Source organism: Panulirus ornatus, chromosome 36 (assembly GCF_036320965.1).
Source record: "Panulirus ornatus isolate Po-2019 chromosome 36, ASM3632096v1, whole genome shotgun sequence".
Lineage (NCBI taxonomy): Eukaryota > Metazoa > Arthropoda > Malacostraca > Decapoda > Palinuridae > Panulirus > Panulirus ornatus.
Genome location: NC_092259.1, coordinates 9,897,924 through 9,922,642, shown reverse-complemented (window position 1 = coordinate 9,922,642; position 24,719 = coordinate 9,897,924). Strand labels below are relative to the sequence as shown.

Below are 24,719 nucleotides of genomic sequence, written 5' to 3'. Positions count from 1 at the left end.
GCATATATTTTTGTTGCACTTGTATTAGTATAAATGTATTATTGTGTTTGGATTAGGTGTGTGTAAGAGACCACAGAACAGGGTCACATTGTGGATAAGGCCAGTGAAAGCTAAACAGAAGTGAGATACTGGCTACCATTTAAAAGAAATCCTTCTCCTCTTGATATGATAACTAGTAACTCTGCAGTTTTTTTTATTAGAGCTTCTGTAGCTAATCCAAGCCAGCAGACATACATTGAAATGTTGAAATGTTTGGCAGCCAATGAGTACTTTAATTAAGCATTGAGATTATTACATGATTGTCATTTTACGGTAATTCACTTCATATTTATTTGGTATCTGTCACTCAGAGGAAGCATTTTGGTAATTTACATTGTTATTTCAAGAATAGAAGCCTTTTATCATGTTTTATTCTAATTCTGAAACAAAAAGTTTTTTAGCCTTAAAAAAAAACCTAAAATATTATAACCTACCTTTTATGCTCTTTTTCTTCTTAAAATAAAGTTAATTCAGAACATCAGTACAATACAACATAGCTGCAAACTAGCAAAACAGCACCCAGAACAACCACAGGCTGTCTAGCAACCACAAACACCCAATACCTGCACAGTGAAACAACAATTCTTTCAATACAGTCTTGCCTCAGCATGCTAAGCACCTATTTCTTTTCAGCTGCATTAGACCTCTTTCATCGAAACCTGTTCATATCCAACCATCACCCTCCAAGTTGAAAATATTAAAAAAAATGCAGATAAAACTCACTCAGAATTCATTTTCTTGTTCAAAATTTGAGTGCGTTCTTGAAATTGTAGGAGCCCCATTAAAGGGGTTATATAATAATAGTTACATACATATGTATCTATTCGTCCTGGAGAGCAGAAATGAATGTGTTTGAAGGAATAGTAGTTCCAATAGTATAAATAATTAGATGAATATATTTATTTTTTGGTGTTTTTGGACTCTTGTCTCCATGTAGTAACACCACTAGCTAGTTCACTAATTACCTTTAACATTGTCAGCCATTGGAATGGAGTACAGCATCATCAGGAACTTTCCCACCCCTTGAAGGTACAGGAGCCCCATAAGAGGTTCTGCAGCTACTTAACTAACAAAGTAAACCATATTTATTTCTTAATTACCTCATGTAGCAGTGATCATCTTAATATGTTTTTTTACAGGTACATGGTATGGCGAGAAACCATATCTTCTACAGCTACCCAAGGATTCAGGATTGAGGGGGTGAGAAGAGGTGATGGAACTTCCAGTAAGGACTTCAAGACAACAAGAACAAGAGAACAAGTTCAAACAGCTCTCAGCAGCTTCTTACAGGGCTACCCTCATGCTGTTGTAGGTTTACATTCTTTCCACATTTGAGAAAGGGACCCCATGGAAAAGCTGATCTCTATAAAAATGCACCTGTATTCACACTTACTATATATTACACATGTAGTGCTGTTCACCATTTGTTTTCATAGTCACACCATATTACAGCCTTATGTATACACCACAAATGATTAGATAGATAAGTGATATAGTCAGCTAATATTACTTTGAACTTGAATTTAAACATCTCCAGTGCTAGGGATATTAAGATAAAAGTCTTTTGATAAGATAATACTGATTACAATGCAATTTATGTATTTAACCAATCTTTTCAGAGTCGGTATGTGCAGCAACTGAAGTCTATTAAAGTCACACTGGAAACATCTCCATTCTTTAAAACCCATGAGGTCAGTTTCTTTGATATTGTTCTGATTAAAGTGATAAAGCCTCTTGCAAGTAAAATGTCTGTACACTAGAAGAATCATGGATTTCATTACTAAATTATTGATTATACAACCCTTGGGGCCCTTTTGTGGGGTTCCTGCATCTTTTGAGGCTGGCTGCATTCCATTCAGAAGTAGGGAAATATTGGACTCCATTGGAGTGAGAAGTTCCACAATGATAATGTGCTCCTTTTCAGGTCAAGTCAAAAGCAAATATAACGAAGTTGCAAACCACAGAAAAAAAAAGCACTCTGAACAATCACTAGCTACCTAGCAACCACAAACATTCAGTAACTGCACATGAAACAATAATTCCTCTTGTGCAACCTCAACCTTAACAAGCACAATACTAAGTTCTTTGCATTAGCACTAGGTTCCTCTTATCCAAAACGCTGTGTAGCCAACCACAAAATTCCAAGTAGAATTAAAAAATACACCCATTTCACATTTAGAAAACCTATATCACAGATTCTCTCTTCCAGTAAATGTCTCACTAATTGCCTCTCCAGACATACACCCATCTCAAACTACACTACCCAGACATGGTGAGTTACACTCTCAACAGCGTTACAAACACTGATTTAACATCTCTGTAGACCGCGCTTTGTGCCACAATGTAGTTACCACAGTGACGAAGACAATTTACTGTTCAACTGCCATGCTTTCTTTCTGCATAGACACAATTATAACATGATGACACTTTATGACCTGTGGTTACTGCTTCATCCAAAATGGAGGAAAAAAGAGAGAACCTGATTATAGCCTTCAAATTTCTATATCAGCTGGACATTGTCACCAGTGATCAGTTCTTCACAAGATATAATATGAGAGTAAACAAAGGGAAGAAACTAGGCAAGAAGCTTGTTAAAAAGTACTTTAGAAGTAATGTTTTAATGTAAGAGAAGTGGATGGTTGGAATAACTAAAATACAAAACTTGAGTTCCAGCATTTTAAAAGGCTCCTTTATTATGATTAAATAGAAAGTTTTATGTATGGAGGTCCATGAGTGTAGAATTCTCTCCCCTTGCTTTTCAAAAAGGTAATTACACTTCCTGATGGTTTAGGAGCTAGACTTGCTGACCAGATAAATCTTACTTTTCTGTTGAAAATTTATTATAAATTCTCTGTTCACATACAATTTGGATATTTCCAAACAAAAATTTTTTCAGTCCTAACCATAAATCAATTGAAATTATTAATAATTTTATTAAAGATTTAAATATGCCTGTTGTTAAGCGTAGTTTGGTAACATTTGGTGACATGATTTTTGTGCCACAGATCATGCTCACCCACTCACTACAAGGTAAATAAATACAGTAATTTTAACAGTTAATGTTTATGAAATATTTTATACAATGTATATTTACATATAAACATATGAAAAAAATAAATACACAGGTAACTTTTGAAACCCTCATTAGATATACAAACACTCTTGTGATATTTGGACCACAATATTTTGACCCTTGTTCCTAAAAGTAGAAAAAATCAAAATTCAAAGCATGCTTGCTCCCAGGGGTTGCAGATTTCCTTCAAATTTCAACCTATAAAGAGATTAAAGAATGAGGACGTTAGAGATGCAGGCCCCAACCTCCTATCTAATTATGCTTGGAACTGAAAATCTTTTAATGTGGGATGATCATGTAAAACACGTAAGAGGCAAATAAAAATCCATGTTATTGCAGCTGTGGCCATGTGGGAAAGACAGAAACCAAGGCATAGTTAAAACTATTTAGAGAGTAAGCTGTGAAGGGTTGGGGCTAATTCAGTTGGTGCTGAAAATTATTTTATGATTCTTTAAAGTAGAAGCACTTGGTTTGCAAGGATAACCAGTTGAATTTAGACTTAAAGCTCATTAGATAAATCACCTTAGTGGGCAGAGAATAATTACAAAGTGCTCTTTTGATATGAAAAACTGTACACTTAGGCATGTACAAAGTTCCTGATGTACATGAATGATGTAATACTGTATACATTTGATCAGCCCTTTGATAATGGGAGAGCAGTGAACACTTTATAAGTTAAGAAGAAATGCATTGTCTTTGTCAGATAAAATTATATTTTCGTACTTGTACGTGAAATGAATCCTGACTATATAGACACTATGGAGACTTGTATTTTCTATTAATTTCTATTATTTTTCTTCTAGCTAATTGGCAGCTCTCTGTTGTTTGTCCACAACGAGACTTCAGCATTAGTTAGAATGATAGACTTTGCCAAGACCATTCCACTTCCAGAAAATGTACATATCACCCACCGAAGCCCCTGGTCAGAGGGAACACATGAGGATGGATATCTCCTTGGCCTGGACAATCTCATTGATCTGTTTTTGACACTTGAGAAGAACATCACCACAAATGGTGAAATCTCGAAGTTGGTAACTTCAGCCTCGTCTGATCAGACAAACAGCAGCAGTAGCAGCATTACTGCCATATCAACTAGTGGCAACAGCCACAGTGCACTACCGGTCAGTGCAAAACCCAGTTAGGTCTGCTCTTGAGTACAAGTGAAAGGAAAAAATGTACAAATTTTAGTCCTTTTGTAATTTTATTGAAAAAACAATTCATGTGTATTTGTAAAGTTGTCGCAGTACGGTTGTTGTATATGTTATGCAGCTCATATTGAGGGAAGCTATTTAATAAAGTGTGCCATTTTAAGGACAGTTCTGAAGTGTCTTCTTACTATGGTTTTACTGTGATGCAAAAATAGACAGTATTATTACTGTGCAGCAGTAATAGTTCTTGCCAGTGTAAAGGTAGCAGTGGTCTCCCTGTGCAACCTCTTGGGACTAGTCATAGAATCTTCCATATATCTGGAATAGTTAAGTCCCATTTGCAAAGTTATGAAAAACTTTTTTAGTGCCTTGTGTGTGTGTGTGTGTGTATATATATATATATATATATATATATATATATATATATATATATATATATTTTTTTTTTTTTTTCTTATTATTATTATACTTTGTCACAGTCTCCCACGACATATATATACATACATATATATAGCACAAGGTCACTGGTGCATGTGATCTGGTATATGTAGATGAAACATGGGAAAACAAAACATGAAAAGGTCCAAAGAGCACTTTCATATAATGATCACATCATCAAGAGAGATATAAGAATGAGATATTGAACAGTCAGTTGACATACAAGGAAGAGATGTAGCTAGAATGCTATTGGTGAAGAAGCATTACTTGATGGTGGCATTTGGAATGCCACCATCTGGTAACGCTTGTTTTCCAATGCTGTCCCAGTTACGTCTCTTCCTTGTATCTCCCCTGATGATGTGATCTTTACACTAAAGTGCATTTGGGATCTTAAAGTGTTTCATTTTCCCTTGCTTCATCTGCATATAGATATATATATATATATATATATATATATATATATATATATATATATATATATATATATATATATATATATAACACACACACACACACACGTAAATATATTGTACATATCTTTGATTACCTCTTCATACTTGTCTCAAGTCATAAAATAACTCAACAGTTATATAAAGTGTTATGACAATACTAATACATCTTACTACACATGCTCCACTCTTAGCATGCAAGCCAAAAGTCAATACCAATTAGTCAACTCTATTGATGTCTGCAAAAATATCATTTTGATATTTATTAAACTGTCATGTCATTAAACATTAATTTATTTAACTTTGTTTACTTTATTACAATATGTTCCTAAAGTTGGAAGAATATCCATAGAACAATATAGTAATCAAGTAGGCTGTGATCTGCAATGCAAGATAATAATATTGACTTGTTATTTTTTCACACATTCGCCATTTTCTGCGTTAGCAAGGTAACGTAAAGAATAGAGGACTAAGCCCAAGAGGGAAAATCCTCACTTGACCCCCTTCTCTGTTCCTTCTCTTGGAAAAGTAAAACTGGAGGGTAGAGTTTCCAGCCCCCCGCTCCCTCCCCTTTTACAACACACAGGGAATATGTGGAAAGTATTTCCTCCTCAATCCCTATCCCAAAAAATTCAGCTCATGTGTTACCAAGCATACTATTATCAAATTTATTTATGTATAAAATGCCTCCTTTCTATATATAGACATGCAAAACACTAGCAAGAAGTGCTTCTTGTAGGTAAGAGCATTTATGGCCATACCTAAATGGTGATGAACCCACTGTAGAGAGATACTACACCCAAGCACTGGGTTACAACAGCTACCATAAATAGCCTATTGAGAATGATAAAGCTAATGAAGTATTATTTCTAAGTTTATTTCATGATAACAATATTGATTAGAATGCATAGGAAGTTGAGTGACAGTGTATGGAAACCTGAGTTAGTCAGTTGTGCTTAGTCATGGGTAGGCCTCCCAGAATGCTAACTATGGTTTTCAGGTGTTACTAACAGCTACTCTGAGCAATGTTTAAATAGAGTGCTAGGATATTACTTTTGTGTTCATCAAGGTGCATTAGTGTGGTGTAAGAGAAAATGGTTTATCTTGGAAGAAATATCCAAGGGTCCTGAAACTCCTACTTTCCATAAGGTTTAAATCTGGTTAATGTCGTTTCATTCAAAGTTACATTTTTCAGTAATGAAATATCATATTAAGCATGGCCATGTAGTACCTTTCTTACTTCCACACGCCTCTTCCAGCCTATTAGTCATCTCATATTAAATCAACCCTCCTTAGACCATACTTATAATGTCCTCACTCATTTCATTTCTACCATATCCACACTTTTTCATTCAGGGCCCATATCTTTCATCCATATTACACTGTTAGGACTACAATACCATCAAACATACTCTTTTTTTGTCCTCAAAGATAGGTCACAGTGACATCCAAACACTCCTTAACATGCCCAGGGCCTAAGTCTCCTCACCCACCCTGTGATTCACTTCAGCTCTCATGGTTCCATCCATTAACATGTCCATTCCAATGTATCAAAAACTCAACTTCCTCCAAGTTCTCTTCATTCAAACTCACTTTTTCATAACTTTGAATATTCATTGACAGCAGCTTTGTAAATCAGAGTTTAACTGTTCTAGGGATGGGAGGTGAGTCATTTGCTGTTTGAATTTGAGTTCTGGTAATAACCTCGAGAGGAAAACTACAGACTCTGGTGACAGATCTTGAGGCTAACAAAAGGAGGAAGCTGTGAATGAATATGAACAAAAGTGAGACTATGAAGTGCAGCAGAGACAGGAAGGTTTGAGAGTAAGTTTGAATGGGAAGGACCTAGAGAAAGTGAAGTTCTTTTGATACTTGGAAATGGACCTGACAGCAGTGGGAACTCTGGGGTCTGATGTGATTATCAAGGTGGGAAAGGTGGCTAAGAACATTAATCTATTGATTCAGGATTGTATGGAAGGAGACATTAATGTCAGGGCAAAAGATAAAGTAGTCCCAGCAGTGTTGTATGGTGGTGAGTCTAAAGCCCTGAATACAAAAGTAAAAAAGAGTGAATGTGATGGACATCAAATGCCAGAGAAGTAAGGCATATTAATCATGCAAAAAATGGCAGTGTATGAGGAAGATCTGGTAGTAAGCATACAATGATTTAGAGAGCTGACATAAGTGTAATGAAATGGTTCAAAAGTATGAAGGCATTTGTTACTCCTTGGTTCATTTATCATGAACACCAGTAGTATAACTATTTGCCAACAACTTGGGAATACCATAGCAAAATAAAAAAAAAAAAGCATAAATACTTTTTTCTTATAAAGTAATAAGGCTTATGTTTCTCTAATCTTACCTGTGAATCAAAAAGTAGATATTCTGCGACTAATCTGCTGAAGACTTTCAGCTGGATTTGTTTGGAGATTTTCCTTTCTTCTTTTTAGATCTTCTTGTTCGTGCTCTGTTCCTCTGGCCTGGTTGTGTACGGAAAGTTATGCACTGCAATAAAAAAATACATTGTTCATAGACTGAGGAAGTCATACTCAATTTATAATCTACAACAATACACAACTCAGTGGGGAAAGCTCTCATAAATGGAAAAAGAGTGATTATTCCAGAAAGTTAAAAATGTTGATGGTAGAGTACTTATTATACACATTATTAAAGTACTATTATATCCAAAAAACAGATATTTTAATCATGTATATTAAATCCAGGCTGAATTATAATGACACCACACAAAATACAAATTAATTCAAATCCCATTGTTATTCTGTTTATCTTTAAGTAAAAAGCATTATCCTATGCTTACAGGAGGATAACTACTGACATTTGTTCGTTTTGTTTTACAGTGTCTTTCTGTAGTCATCAATACATTTCCGTCTATTGATTCACCTGATCCTACAATTTGCTGTTCAATATCAGCCTATCCTTAAAACAACTTGCCTTAGCTATCATATTCACTGAAGTTAAATAAGACTGATGCATATGTTTACCGTACACCGGGTGGGTAGATATATAAAAAGAAGGGATCACGGGGAACTTTAACTAACTTATTCCTTCCTTCTTCATAACTTTGGCATCTGTTTATATTGTCATTCCAAAGTATTTTAATGGATATTTATCACAGTATTTATCACAGTAATCCATAATACGCAAGCATGTTTACACTGAACACTTCTAATTTCCTTAAAAGTTGTGTTTACTGAAATAAACAGAAAAAAAGAAGAAAAAGAAGACCTCGGTATCCTTTATACAATTCCTTACTTGCCTGGTCACTCACCTTTTCAAACACAAACATAAATCTACAAACTAGAATGTTGGTGTCAGGACAATAAGGAACTGTTCGAGATATGCTAAAGACATTGGAGAACAAATGGAAATGTAATGGGGTAGTGCTTATTAGGAAAGCCACTACAGAATGTGTTGAAAGATTAATGGGTATATTCTTGAATTTGAATTAAGCAGTTGGATAAGTGTTAGCAAAAAGCTGGAGCAATGTTGGATGAATGTTAAAAGCTACAAGGATTGCAAAAGTGTTGAAGGTGGAAATTTGGAGTTGTGCTGTACTGGAGACACTGAAAAGCTCTGGTCATGATTACAAAAGGATTTTTATGCATGACCCCAAAATTCAGGTTTCATATTTTTCAAGATCCCAAACATCAGTCAAGGTTCAACGAGGTTATCTACTAATACAATTTATCATTAATAAATTGACGAACTGTAAACCCGGTTCACATAAATTTCAAAGGACACCTCCCATTGTGATTAGTTGTAGAGACAATGGGTACTGATAATTCATATTATAACTCTGGAATTTTAACAATTTGCGCTATTTTGTTTTATTAAGAAGTCATATAGGTACAAACACCATGCCAAATTATTTGGCTTTCACCAATAACTGTGCCTTAATTAACATAAAGGTGGTATATTTGTAAAATGATTTATCAAAGATTGAAAAAAGTTTAGCAACAGAGTCCAGCAAAGAAGTCACTGAAAGGGGCTTGGAGAAGTAAGCAATGCGACAATTAGAGTTGCATAACAATTCGAGGGGGAGACGAATGTAATATTCACCTAGTATCCTTTGATGAGTTTTGTAAGTAACACTCGATTATAATAGGATATATACCTTATAAAGCATTGTATAAATATACTATCTAATTTAGAAAAAAAGAAGACAACATATCATTAAACTGATAATTAATTAGCCTGAAAATAAGGGATATATAACAATTAACAATAGATAAGACAAATTTAAGCAAGAAAACTCAGTCATCAGTCATCAGTCACTAGAGGCTTTTCAGTTAGTCCAGAAATATTGTACTTAATGTGTTCAAATATTTTAAAAGGCTGGGCAATTATGAACACCATGAAGTTAACATAAAAACAATGGAGGCTAAGCAAGTGACAAGTGAATGGTGAGGAAAATCAGAGGAGAGTAAAAGAACATTGATCAAGAGTCAGTACATCACCATTTTGGTAGAAGAGGCTTGTTTGCGTTCTGAACACCATGGATGACTTTGACAAGAACTTAATTGGAAGGGAGACCTTAGCATTTTTCAGACAAGGAGAGTTACCACCACTTGAGTTGCTGCTGCTTAAAGTGAAGCCCCCCATCAGCTTTTGAAGGAGGAAGAACATCCTTATGGAAAACTGTTAAGGCATTAGAATTCAAGCTCAAAAAGTATAGTAGCAACCATACCATCTATACTTGTGGAAAGATTGGACAATGTTGCTGCCATAAATAAATATTTCTGTGAAATGCAATTGAACTGGAGAAGCAAAATCCCAAGAACAGAAATTTTCCTTGATGACACCTGGGTGAATCAAAATATCTGTGTTGATCAATGCTGGACCATGAAAGATGAATTAGTTGAACCTTGCATGAAGAGTGGAAAATATGCAAGAATCATCATTGTTTACAAAGATAAATTAGTTGGATCTTGCATGAAGACTGGTAAATGTGCAAGAAACATCATTGTTCACACTGGAAGCACCCAAAGTTTTATTCCAGGTGCTTTGCTAATATTTAAGTCAAAGCATGGGAGCAAAATGGATTACCACGACTCCATGAACAACCATATGTTCAAGACTTGGCTTGTAGATCAATTTATACCAAATATCCCACTATGACCACTCACTGTAATGGAAATCCACCTTATCATTCTGTGTGAATGAACAAGTTGCCCTGAAGCCAGACCCAAAGACTGAAAATAGTGAATATGCTGTCCAAAAACTCTATATCTCTTGATGCATCTCACTCAAAACCAGAGCTTCACCTATGAAAACTGCAGAAAGGAAAAATACAGCACTACATGACTGACGAACTTGCTGCCTATCTATCTATCTATATATATCTGATGCCTGTTCCAACTGGAACTCCCTCAAAGTTGTGGCCATGGTAATAGAGTCTCCATAACCAGTGAACTCCAGTGCCACTTCTTAGCCTTTAGTGCCTCACCCTTAACAGGCCACTGGCAGATGGCAACTTTAGCGTAGTGTTTGCTAAGGCTCCTACCTAATTTAACTACTGACTACTTTTATCTTATGCCCATTCCAACTACTTCTACCTAATATTTCTACCCATTGCTTCTGCCTAAATGCTTCTATCATTTTGCCAAAAGGAAGGGCAAGCACATAGTGTTCACCCCAGGAAAATATATTGTTATGAAGAATGAGCTGTGTAAGTGAAGTGTTGTCAAGTGTTATGCATGACAAGGAGAGATAGTACGTTTGTGGACAGAATGCCAGTAGTTTCCTTGTTAACAAGGCAGGAAGAAAAGACAGCTACCTGGGCCACTGAAGTGCTGACTCATTAATCAGATATCACTAACCCTCTCAATACCCAGTTGGATAATACTGGTAATATACCTACCTGATCCTTGGCTGCCTTCCAACCACTACATACCAAACTTGCTGCCTTAGCCAGTCATAGGATATTTTTTGACTGCCACCCTATTACTAACAGTTTAACCCTATTGAACTTGTATGGACTAAAGTTGAGAAGCTGAACACAAACAACAATCAAAGTTTGTGAATAGTTGAAGATCTTGTATGACAAGCCATTCACCACGTTAAAGCAGAGAACTGGCAAAGATGTATTGGACACACACACAAACCTGAAGACAATTACAGGAACAAGTAAAATACATTTGAAAAAATGCTCGAGACTTTTGCAGAAGATTTATTGCTATCAGTTAAAACTGGCAATGAAAGTGGCAACACAACATTAACTAATAAAAAGCAATTAAAAGCATAAATGGAAGAAGTAATGGACTTTAGCCTATTTTATGTCATTAAACCAAATGAGTCCAACATATGGGGTGTAAATGTGGTCCGCCTCCTCGTGGTGCACCCTGGAAACGTCTTTTGTTTGACGGCTAAATGGACCACAATATATTAAGTGCACAATTTCAAGGTATTTTAATGCTTATACGTCCCTAATTATAGCCAAAATAAGTATTAGGCTTTTACTTTTTAAACCTATAAAGAACTGTTTGGACAGTGAGAAAATAAGATACAGTCTACTTATATCAAGTACATACCAGGTAAAGGTAAATACTTTAAGATGTCAGGAGCCATGGCACAATGGTTGTATGTGCACATTCTTGATATACCTCATCTTCATATGCTTAAGTTAATAAACATAGCTTGCTTACATTATATTTTATTGAGAGCTGAATATGCACTTCATGCAAGTGACTGACCGTATACAGTAGAAGTTGCACAGCCTATTTAACTTCCATAAGTTCCACATCTCCTTGAAGCCTACATATTTTAAAATAATTAATTCTTGATTAACGTCATTCACGTATGTGATTCATATATTATATTACACATACAGTGCCTGCCATTGAAGCTGGTGCAAAGCATCTGCAGCACAACTGTCAAAGATAAACATGATAAGAGTACTGCAGCTAATGATCACTTCCTATGCAGCTGATGTGATTTCACATTTAGAGGCAGGGAACAAGGCAGTGAGGGAACATCTAAAGACAGATCAGCTAGTGACAGTAGGGAATGAGGCATAATAGGGCAGCTTGAGGTCATTTCCGAAGTAGAAGCAAGAAAAATGCAGCTAAGGAAAAGGGCAGGGGGGGTCAAACTGTGGTCATGGGCCAGGTGCAGGTAGTAGAGGTCACTTCATAGGTAGAGGCAGGGAACATACCAGGATACATCAGGTGGTGCAGGATAGTAATGAGACAAAAAAGGGAAAAGGCATGGAACAATGGAAATACACAACAAGGCAGGAAAAGTCAAATCAAGGTCATGGACCAAGTACAAGTAGAGGGGTTTCCCATTCCCACTGATGCACAAACACATTAGCGAAGTTTCAAACACGACTATAATGATAATCTCAAAAACTAGACCTAAGCAAACAATTTCCAAGGCCCATATAAATCACACAGCAAAATTACTATGTACAATAATGCTTCTCAGGAGCTTTGGTTCAAAGAGAAATAAGCTGATATCATATGTTATCAAAGAGAAACCAAACAATTTCAGTCTCAGAAATGTGGTGGATTCTCAAACATTACTTGTCAAATTAAAAATACCTGAGTAGTTGTTCACAAAGGATCATTTGCACAAAGTAGGAGGTATTACTTTTTGTTGTTAAAAACAGCTTTAACAATTAAAGTAATCAAACAAGATGCTGAAATGTATGATTCTCTTTACACAGACAATACCAGCAAAAATTAAAAGCAGAAATCCAAAAGATGACACACTGCTTTCTGAAAAAATTAAATTACCATGAACAAGGTTATTATTGTAGATAACTTTAACAATCCAATCGGAACAATGTGGTATACAGGGGTCGACATGCTGTCAATGGACTGAACCAGGGCATGTGAAATGTCTGGGGTAAATCATGGAAAGGTCTATGGGGCCAGGATGTAGATCAGGAGCTGTGGTTTTGGTGCATTACATATGACAGCCAGAGACCGAAAGTAAATGAATGTGGCCTTTTTGTCAGTTTTCCTGGCGCTACCTCGCCTGATGTAACCCATTATCAAAATACTTAGCAAAGTACCTAAATATGATCAAAAAATTATGTAATTGTAAATCTTTTACCAAATAATACTGATATTAGATTCGTTTGTGATTAAAAAACATTTCGTCTAACTTAACCCCATGATTCTTGGAGATCAGATAGCAACTGATGTAACCCATTATCAAAATACTTAGCATATTACCTAAACAAGATAAGATAATTATGTAACTGTAAAGCTTTTACTTAATAATACTGATATTACATTCGTTTGTAATTAAAAAATTTTGACAAATACCACACATTTCACTACTTATACCTAGCATAACCTAATTTGCCTGACAACAGAGCAGCATAACCTAAAGTGAATCTGATATACTTGAGCTGCTTTCCATCATCCTGAGCTATGTAACATTTTCTAAAGAAAGTCATGTTCTAGTTATTCCTTACATCAAAATTATGGAAAACGGTTTTGGGAATATTTAATAATTTCGAGCGCACAATGTTCAATGGATTATTGGGTCTGCCACAGTAAAGGAGGTTAATGCTTTAAAGTTTACATCAGCAAGTCTTGTTTCATTAACAATATGTACAAGTTATTAGATTTAGTACTATGATTTATGTGGTACTTTTTATACTAAAAACACTGCAGAAAGTATTTATGAACAACCCTTGTTAAAGCTAAGTATTGCTGCAAGCTGAGAAAGCAATGATGATAATCTGTTGCCAGTAAAAACAAACCTTTTCATATTTACCTGATCATCTAAAATCTCAAGCAGGTTTTTCATACTGCATTTGACACCATTGGTCTTCAGGGATGTTAGCAATTCCTCCACAAAGATGGGCTCATATAGCAAAACCTTCTGGTGAAGCTCAGGATCAGTGGTTATGAAATGCAGGACCTGACTTCTAAGATCAGCTGTAAAGGAAAAAAGCTAGTGCAATGATTCAACACATGATATACAGACAAGCATTCCCCTTAATTCTAGTTGTACATAACCAAAAGTATGTAAGAATGCTGAGGATTTAGTGAAAACAACGACCTGTGCTTTTCAACCTAAACTGGTAATGTCATCAGGACTCCTTTCAATGTTGAATATTGTCTGCTAGTTCAGCTTTCACTACGTTAATGTCATCACAACACCTTTCACTCTTAAATTCAGCCTGCTGGTTCAACTATCATCCTAGTGAAACAGTCATTAAATTTCTATCCTAGAAAGGAATAATTGGTTTGAAGAATAAATCAATGAGGTGCATACTACCTCACAGCCATTTTGATTATTGCACTGAAAATTCTAACTAATGGATTAACTCCTACTCTAATTCCAAGCTTCAGATTCTTTATATCCATCAGGTTTGGGATAGTATACTTAGAATATGTTCTTCCCAGTTTTGCATGTAAAGTGCTTGATGCTCATTACAGTGTAAAACCATATGTAATGGGCAAAACAAGGTGTTTGTTATTTGTTACAATAATCCACTTCACAGTATATATTACGTAAATATCAACTTTGGGGGTCACAATATAACCTCCCTTATTTAAAATCTTACAATAGCTGAATATAAAAAATTACCCTTTCTTATTCATATACAAATAAATCATAATGATATTTCCCAGTGACCTACCTTTCTTTCACTTTCCATTCCAACAATACTAAGGCCGTCCCTTCTACTGATGATGCATCTCTTTTTATTCATTATTTCTCTTCCTCAGTCTCAAAAATCCCTCAGACAATGCCTCATCCACTGACATGCTTTTTCACTCTTCCTATGCCCAGTGTTATAATATTACTCATTCATTCCCAAACACAGTTTTCTTTCTTGACAAGATGGCATTCTTTATCCCTTGGCCACTTCACATGCCCTGATTCAGTTCACAGACAGCAAGTCAACCCCCATATACCTATACATCATTATATACATTTTATAGATTCATTACAATCCGAGAAATAGCTTCATAACAATATGTGGTATGCACTATGAATAATGCCAAGGAAAATAACTAGAAAAATGGCAATTCTACAAGTTATTGCTTTCTGTACATGACATGCACATCCTACTAATTCTTAAAATTACAAAATACACTTATTTCTAACAATGAATACACTACAAAAAAAAGTTAATCATAAAAATACTTACCTTGCTGTGTTGGTGTAAAGTCTTCATCCTCACCAGTTTCTAACATCAGGGATTCTTCAAAGCATTCATACTCAGAACAATCTGTGCTGTAGGCATTAAGCAAAGTTAGAAAACTTCCTGAACACTAGGAAGCATGAAACTAACACCACCAAATTTTGGTAAAGAAAATTCACACCCACACCCCAGCCCCAATATATAGGACATTAGTAACCCACCAAATTAACATCTCATCTTCCAAAGAATCAAGTAAAATTTCTCAAAAATTGGCAACAAACTTCCCACCTCTTCAACATAGCAATCATGAAAAATACACTATGAATTCCCTGTGAGACAACAGCTCCCCTCCCACTTTACTTTTACCAACTTTCAAAACAGGCCCTGACAACATACCATCCTTCCACATGAAACAGTTTGGCAAAACAACAATCCAAGTATATACTGTATTGACTGACATTTACAACTACTACTGGCTACACAGCAAAATCCCACATAGCTGGAACCAGAGTAATACCTGCCATTAAATCCACCAATTCCCCTTCTTCCAGCCCCTTATGTATTTATTTACAAAAGAAGGAAAATAGCTAGGATTTTTCCCTCAATCCTCTGTTCCTGACAGTATCTCACAAAAGCAGGAAAAGGTAAACATATATTAAAGAAAGAATAATGAAAAAATGAGAAAACTGCTTTACTTACTGCATGCAAAACTCAACAAATCTGGCATAGTACCTTGTGGAAGATGACTGAGAAGAATTAAGTTTATTTTCTTCAACTACGTCCTTAAACATATTTTTTATTTCAGTTGCTTTATCGTTTTTGATTCCAGTTTTTTTGTACATACTGCCTTTTGCTGCATTCAGGGATTTTTTGCTCTTTGTTATCACCTTTTTGCACAGATTAGTTTCATCGACTACAAAAGAAAAACAATTACAATTTTGTTAATAACACTTGATTAATACATCACAAAATATACACAAAAATAAATCATAAACTACTTCAAATTCATAATCATATTAACAAGCTTCAACCTTATTATATGATACAGTATTTTATATTATCAGATTCAGTGCCTTTTAAAGGACACTGCCATACAAAAGAATGGCCTTGCAAAATTTCCTCCCAAAACACTAAAACTATCCTCCTCTTCTGATAAAACCTCTACGTACCCTACTTACTCTGTTCTTCCACTGGATTACCATCCTTTCTCTACATCTACTTCTATTCATCTCATGTAAATACATTCTTTTAATCATTTCCTTATAAATAATGAGCTATTTCCATGACAGAGATTTTTCTCCCGCTAATCTTTTCACTCCTCACCTATCCATTCCAAATTCTGCAGCCACTTTTTAGGAACTCCCACTTGGCTTCTTGAAATATACTTAATAATCTCTTGTTCACACCCAAGCTGTGTTCACATTAAATGACAAAAGCTGCTCTTGAATTTGATCTCCTAGCTCTCCTTCTTTTTGTTTTCCTCCTTCACTCGTAATTAAAACATTAAACATTCTTGGTATCACCATAGCATCTAATATATCTTGGAAACCCCACATTAGATAGATAGAAGGTTGCCATCCTACACCATTCCACTGAAACTTTCCACTACACCCCCTCTCTGAAGACAACTTACAAACTACCTAACCTTCTGTAGAAACATCTATTACTAACCACTTAATCTTTACTTTTTATGTTCCAAGTGTAAACCTGTCATCAACCCAGATGAACATGAGAATGCCTGTGAGGGGGAATGATATCCCTCTGCTTATCATTTGGCTTTACTTCCTTTGTTGATATTCTAACAATATTCTAGCAATCTTTTATCAAATTCAAACTGTATTCTGCTAAACCATGACACCTAAATAAAAGCAATGGTCATATGATTGGTAGAATAACTTTCTCATGGCAAAGTTATTAATACCATTCCTTGTACTTACATGCACACTTTGATGTTGTTTTATGCTGAGGAGTTTCAGAAAAGCTGCTCTCAGCCTCACTATCTGTGACAAGGGGATGAGTTTGCTCATACATATGTTGCAGGAGGATTATGGCTTTCCGACGGCTAATGGGACGGACACCGTACTTCTGTAATTCTTTCTGCAGGGTTCAATGAACCATGTTATTAGAGATACACACACACACACACACACACACACACACACATATATATATATATATATATATATATATATATATATATATATATATATATATATATATATATATATATATCTTTTCTTTCTTTCATACTATTCGCCATTTCCCGCATTAGCGAGGTAGCGTTGAGAACAGAGGACTGGGCCCTTGAGGGAATATCCTCACCTGGGCCCCTTCTCTGTTCCCTCTTTTTGAAAAAAAAAAAAAAAAAAAGACGAAAGAAATGGCCCAACCCACCCCCATACACATGTATATACATACGTCCACACACGCAAATATACATACCTACACAGCTTTCCATGGTTTACCCCAGATGCTTCACATGCCTTGATTCAATCCACTGACAGCACGTCAACCCCGGTATACCACATCGCTCCAATTCACTCTATTCCTTGCCCTCCTTTCACCCTCCTGCATGTTCAGGCCCCGATCACACAAAATCTTTTTCACTCCATCTTTCCACCTCCAATTTGGTCTCCCTCTTCTCGTTCCCTCCACCTCTGACACATATAACCTCTTGGTCAATCTTTCCTCACTCATTCTCTCCATGTGACCAAACCATTTCAAAACACCCTCTTCTGCTCTCTCAACCATGCTCTTTTTATTTCCACACATCTCTCTTACCCTTACGTTACTTACTCGATCAAACCACCTCACACCACACATTGTCCTCAAACATCTCATTTCCAGCACCTCCATCCTCCTGCGCACAACTCTATCCATAGTCCACGCCTCGCAACCATACAACATTGTTGGAACCACTATTCCTTCAAACATACCCATTTTTGCTCTCCGAGATAATGTTCTCGACTTCCACACATTCTTCAAGGCTCCCAGAATTTTCGCCCCCTCCCCCACCCTATGATCCACTTCCGCTTCCATGGTTCCATCCGCTGCCAGATACACTCCCAGATATCTAAAACACTTCACTTCCTCCAGTTTTTCTCCATTCAAACTCACCTCCCAATTGACTTGACCCTCAACCCTACTGTACCTAATAACCTTGCTCTTATTCACATTTACTCTTAACTTTCTTCTTTCACACACTTTACCAAACTCAGTCACCAGCTTCTGTAGTTTCTCACATGAATCAGCCACCAGTGCTGTATCATCAGCGAACAACAACTGACTCACTTCCCAAGCTCTCTCATCCACAACAGACTTCATACTTGCCCCTCTTTCCAAAACTCTTGCATTTACCTCCCTAACAACCCCATCCATAAACAAATTAAACAACCATGGAGACATCACACACCCCTGCCGCAAACCTACATTCACTGAGAACCAATCACTTTCCTCTCTTCCTACACGTACACATGCCTTGCATCCTTGATAAAAACTTTTCACTGCTTCTAACAACTTGCCTCCCACACCATATATTCTTAATACCTTCCACAGAGCATCTCTATCAACTCTATCATATGCCTTCTCCAGATCCATAAATGCTACATACAAATCCATTTGCTTTTCTAAGTATTTCTCACATACATTCTTCAAAGCAAACACCTGATCCACACATCCTCTACCACTTCTGAAACCATATATATATATATATATATATATATATATATATATATATATATATATATATATATATATCTTTTCTTTCTTTTAAACTATTCGCCATTTCCCGTGTTAGCGAGGTAGCGTTAAGAACAGAGGACTGGGCCTTTTTTGGAATATCCTCACCTGGCCCCCTCTGTTCCTTCTTTTGGAAAAAAAAAAAAACGAGAGGGGAGGATTTCCAGCCCCCCGCTCCCTCCCCTTTTAGTCGCCTTCTACGACACGCAGGGAATATATATATATATATATATATATATATATATATATATATATATATATATATATATATATATATATATATATATATTGTTTTTTCTTTTTTTATTTATCATACTTTGTCGGTCTCCTGCGTTAGCGAGGTAGTGCAAGGAAACAGACAAAAGAATGGCCCAACCCACCCAAGTACACATGTATATACATACACGTCCACACATGCACATGTACATACCTAAACATTTCAACGTATACATTCATATACATATATACACATGTACATAATTTTTTAAATTTCCAAAAGAAGGAACAGAGACGGGAGCCAGGTGAGGATATTCCCTCAAAGGCCCAGTCCTCTGTTCTTAACGCTACCTCGCTAACGCGGGAAATGGCGAATAGTTTGAAAGAAAAAAGAAAAGAAACAGAATTCATGCTGCCTTTACTCATTCCCGTCGCCACCTTGCCACACATGAAATGACTCCCCCTCCCCCCTGTACGCGCATGAGGTAGCGCTAGGAAAAGACAACAAAGTCCACATTTGTTCACACTCAGTCTCTAGCTGTCATGTATAATGCACCAAAACCACAGCTCCCTTTCCACATCCAGGCCCTACAAAACCTTCCATGGTTTACCCCAGACGCTTCACATGCCCTGGTTCAATCCATTGACCACACATCGACCCCAGTATACCACATTGTTCCAATTCACCCTATTCCTTGCATGCCTCTCACCCTCCTGTATATTCACGCCCCGAATGCTCAAAATTTTTTCACTCCATCCCTCCACCTCCTAAAAAAAGCTCTCCAGAAATTGCTATATCCAAGTATTATACCTTATGACAAATTAAACTGGTGTTCATCCGCATCAACTAGACAAAGATGCCCATGTTCCTTTATCTTCCAAAAACTAAGTGACATTCCCCAACTGCATCATCACTATCCATGCAAAAATCCTTTTCACCTTACTGGTGCTTATCATTACCTTCTTACCATATATACTAGGTCAACATTACTATGTAATGTGGTCTGTATGATCTTAACTGTGAACCTGATTATGGCATACCATATCATGCACACTAAGAGTGGACTAGCCTACTTTTCACCCTGAAATTTATATTCACTATTTTACTCAACTTTTCCATTAATCCCAATCTAAAAGATTCTCTATATGTAGCTGGGGGCAACCTGAACCCAAATAATCAATTTCCACTTGCTATGGCTGTTATAGCTAAGGAGGTGAAGTGAAGGATAAGTAACAAAGGTTTATTACTTAACCTACCTTAAGTTTTGGTGATGACATATTCTTGTAGTCTGGCATAGGTGTAAAAGTTTTCTTCTCTCCAGTAATCTTTGTCTGAGGTGTCATCAAATGAGCAACAGGTTCATGAATAATCTCAGTTGTTTGTCCTCCTTGACAAACCTGTTTGCTACCGTCAATTTCTTCATCAAACTCCTTCCATAGTCCACTATCATCCAGTTCAGTTGTTAGCTTTACTAAAGTATCATCATGAAAAGATGAAACAGATGTTGTATCATTTTCATCTTTGGATACTGCTCTAACTTGTCCTATGGAGCCAGTAAAATTACCTGTATCAGATATACCAGAACCAACATCATCTGAACACTTACATACCGAAGTTTTTTCAGTGCAATGCTGATGTGATGATGCAGAAGAAGCAAGCTTAGACTCAGATGCTCTTGTGTCATACGTATCACTTTTAGCACTGGTGGCAAGACCACCATCTTTCCTTTCACATGGCAAGTGTTCTAAAGCTGGTAAATCATCATCAATCATATGGCAATCAGCAGTGGTCTTTTCTGAATATTTTTCTGGCGTTGGATAAACATCTATGGGTACAGACATGGAAGACCCAATATCATCAAAACCATCCCACACATTACTAATATAATGTTCATCAACATTAAAGTTTTCAATAAGTGAGCTTTTTGAATCATGTGCCATGATCAGTTCCTGTTGGTCAGTATCCGTAATAACTCCAAGGCTACTTTTACTTGACCACAACTTTAATGGTTCCATTTCTTCCTCATTTAAATCTAAATTGGGGGAATCATCCAACCTACCAGTCAAATTATCTGAATTATTAACTGTGCAAGTTGCAGGAGAGCTGTCAGAGCTACTGAGAGTTAGATCAATCAGGTTACCTTTTTCTATTTCAGGACTGTCAAGATCATATTGATCTTCTATGCCTGAGGAACTAACATTTTTGTCCATACTGTAATACAAAATATGTTCTTTCCCAGGCTTTTCAATATTCTTTACCTTCAACTTATTAGAAATCAGTGACTTTTCAGGTGAGACTACTAAATTTTGCAGGTCGCTTTTATTGACTTTTTGTGATTCTAAGTAACAACATGAGCTCCCATATTTACTGTTATAAGCTTCCTCAGAACCTACAACAGAAGAAAAACCATGTTCATGATGCATGGCATGGGCACTCTTCTCACAAGGAGGATGGTTTGGAGTAGCAGGAACCGATGGAGTAGAGTTGAAACTAATACTTTTAATACGAACAGATTCATCAAATAAATCAGGAGACTGAGATCCTTGATCATTCTGTGATTCAATAGGTTCCCCCTCCTGAGAATTCATATATGGTGAGTTTGCTTCTGTAATGATCTCCTCATAATTACTACCAAACTGTGAATTTTTTATAGTGTCTCTGTCTACAGGAGAGGTCCTGCTATCAAACTTATCAAGCAATGTACTTTTTCTACCAGCCTCAGACAGATCCAGACATCGTTTCACTGGTCTTTCACTTTTCACTCCATTTCCTTGCACAGATTTTAACATTCTTTTCACTAAATGACTGTCAGGATCTGAATTCAATATATCATCCATAACTTCTAATTTCCTTGAATTTCTGGAGGGGGAATTTGTTTTGACTGGAGAATTATGAACTTTATAAAGAGACTCCATATATGATACAAGGTCCTTGCAATTATACTGAAGAGCTAGATCAAAAACATCCAACCACATTGGATCATCTTTTGCTTTTATCTTGCAGGTACCAGTATAAAGATATATTAAAAATATGTATGCACCCTCATATGAAACACTGTCCCAGCTTATTTGCATCTTGGCATCCTTCACTTCTTTATAAAGTTTTGGACACCTTGCAAGAAATATCAGAGAATGAGCAGAAAGAATACCATTTTTGGCTGTTGTCACAGTGACATCACTTTCCTCTTTACTTGTTAACAGCATACTCCAGTCATGTAAAAGTTTTTCTTGCATGGGTTTGAATTCTTCACATGCAGCTTGGTTTTCTTGTGGGCATTCTTCATGCTTTAAGCAGCCATCTTTCAGCTTACTTGTAGTAGCTACCTCAAAATTGACATTTAACTCCATTTTATCTTTTGAGTGATAAGTTAACTCCTCCATACACCGTGTGGCTTCTTGTCTAAAAAGACATTTTTCTGCACAATATTCTCTACTTTTACTTTGATTTATACAAGTATCTCTCCCTAAAAAAAGCCTTTCATCGTCACAATTTCTTTCCCTAAATTTGGGTGGTGGTGATCTACACTGATTACTGCTTTGGTGTTGTTCAGGGTAATCACTGCTTTGTAAATTCAATATATCAACTTCTTTACTGTCATGATGAGAATGCTGCACAACACTTTGCATAAAACCATCACAGGTTCCAGAATCTTTTGCAATTGAGTTATCTAAAGGAAGTGAGACATGTTTTTGTTCCTCTTTCCTACCTTCCTCTTTTTCTGCTACTTTGTTATCTACACCTGAGAGTAAAACCTCACTATCAGAGCAGTGGGGAATGTTTTCAGTCAGTAACTTTCTAAACGGATTTAATACACAAACAGACTTCTGATCATCTTCCAAGATTTGGGTTGCATCAGAATCAACTGTATGTCCAGAAATATTACTGTTTTCATCTACTACATTAATGTCCTCAATTTTTTGGCTATTGGTTACTATCTGTTCTAAACTAGATGGACTATACAGCTTCTCATGTAATAACTGAACTTTAAAACCACTGGAAACTGGTGACAAGTCTAAAGAACTAGTGAGGGATTTTTCCACATTGTTTTTCAGTAACTTCTCAGAAATGCTATTCAAAGCAGGTATTACCACACCATCACTATCTTTATGTTCAGTGAGATTATCACTACTTTCATCTTTATGTAATGTAAGGTTTTCATCAGGTTTTGTACAAATATTCAAATCTTGGCATTTTTCAGCTGCTAATGCAGCTTTAAAGACATCCTCTTCCTTATCTTTAGCCTTAACTATGTTAATATCATGTGGGCAATCATTTTTTGGACTTTTCATAACACTCCTCTCATCCATTTCACTACTCCATTTAATTAACTTTTTCTCAAAATCTACACATTGTTCTTGAACACCTATATTCATGCTTAAAATTTCATTCTTACAGTCATTGTTTTTATCAACAGGGAATTTAGTATTATGACAATTTTCCTTTAAAATCACTCTTCCCAGTCTGTCATTTAATATATCTTCATTTGTTTTCTCATTTTCATTCCTGTTATTCCCTGCAACAGAACCAGCATTACCTGTGACTGCAAGAGTATCACTATGATTTGCAGCTGTTGGGTTACTCTCACTATTCTGTGGATTTTCACCATTCTCTTTATCCCCTTCTGGTCGAACAAACCAGAAACCACTACCAGCCTCCAACGTACTATTGGGGTCTGTGATAGGTTCAAGACCTTGAAGTGTGTGCTGATCATCTACAGAAGCATTAGCCCGGGTGAGTTCAAGACATTCTTGAGAACCTAAGAGCTCTGCTAGTGCCAGCTGTGTGCAGTAACTGTCAATTACTGATGTTTCTTCACATTCAGATCCAGAGTCTGAGTTCTGACAAAGTAAAATATAAAAGGTGTGATTAAGCTAGATAAAACATGCTATTATAGAATAAAACATTTACATTTTATCTAACTTTATCTATTTCCCAGAAAAGAAGTATTACCTAAGAACACATCTTGAATACAGGGACTAACTGTAGTATTGGTATATATGGCCAGAATGCCATTGCTAATTTTGCCCACCAAGTCACATGAGCTTAATTCTCTGTAAATGTAAAAAAAGAAGCTCCTCTACATCAAGAAAATGTCTTTTTACAGTCAATATATTTACTGTATGTCTTCTAGTAAAATGAGGTATATAAAGTCTTCCTCATGTTTTCCTGTTACACACCAATTCTACACCACAAAGGGTCAAACCTTTAATAATACAGTCCACATATTTTGTTGCCTCAGCCTTACGATTCAATCACCTGTACTCACAGATCCCACCTTTCAACCTTAACAAACAGCACTTAAATAAAATACATTTGCATCAAAATAAACTAACAAACTGGCAGCTGTCCTTCCTAAACCCAATCTTTGCAAAACAGAAAGACTTTTTAAGATCAAAGACTTGTCGAACTCCACACTTTTAACTAATAAATATTTTGTTAATATAACTTTGAAGCAAAAGGATTAAAGGACACAAACATGGCCTACATT

General features: G+C 36.1%; 2 protein-coding genes across 5 annotated transcripts in view; one reads left to right on the top strand and one right to left on the bottom strand.

Moving 5' to 3' along the window:
* LOC139760329 (uncharacterized) overlaps positions 1-5,448 on the top strand; it is a 223,322-nt gene extending 217,874 nt beyond the window's left edge. For both annotated transcript variants that reach the window (XM_071683345.1, XM_071683347.1), the window contains 3 exons: positions 1,179-1,347; positions 1,659-1,730; positions 3,916-5,448. In XM_071683345.1, coding sequence (XP_071539446.1) covers positions 1,179-1,347; positions 1,659-1,730; positions 3,916-4,254 — 580 coding nt within the window. In that variant the 3' untranslated portion in view covers positions 4,255-5,448. The remainder of the gene's footprint in view (positions 1-1,178; positions 1,348-1,658; positions 1,731-3,915) is intronic.
* mus312 (mutagen-sensitive 312) overlaps positions 3,087-24,719 on the bottom strand; it is a 30,409-nt gene continuing 8,776 nt past the window's right edge. The window contains exons 8-14 of one of the 3 annotated variants that reach the window (XM_071683342.1): positions 20,488-24,069; positions 17,214-17,373; positions 16,009-16,189; positions 15,283-15,368; positions 13,899-14,062; positions 7,510-7,652; positions 3,087-3,310 (exon numbers count right to left, since the gene is read on the bottom strand). In XM_071683342.1, the coding sequence (XP_071539443.1) occupies positions 7,557-7,652; positions 13,899-14,062; positions 15,283-15,368; positions 16,009-16,189; positions 17,214-17,373; positions 20,488-24,069 (4,269 nt within the window). In that variant the 3' untranslated portion in view covers positions 3,087-3,310; positions 7,510-7,556. Of the gene's footprint in view, positions 3,311-4,441; positions 4,579-7,509; positions 7,653-13,898; positions 14,063-15,282; positions 15,369-16,008; positions 16,190-17,213; positions 17,374-20,487; positions 24,070-24,719 lie in introns of those variants that run through there. The other 2 variants (XM_071683343.1, XM_071683344.1) reach the window with 2 other exon arrangements.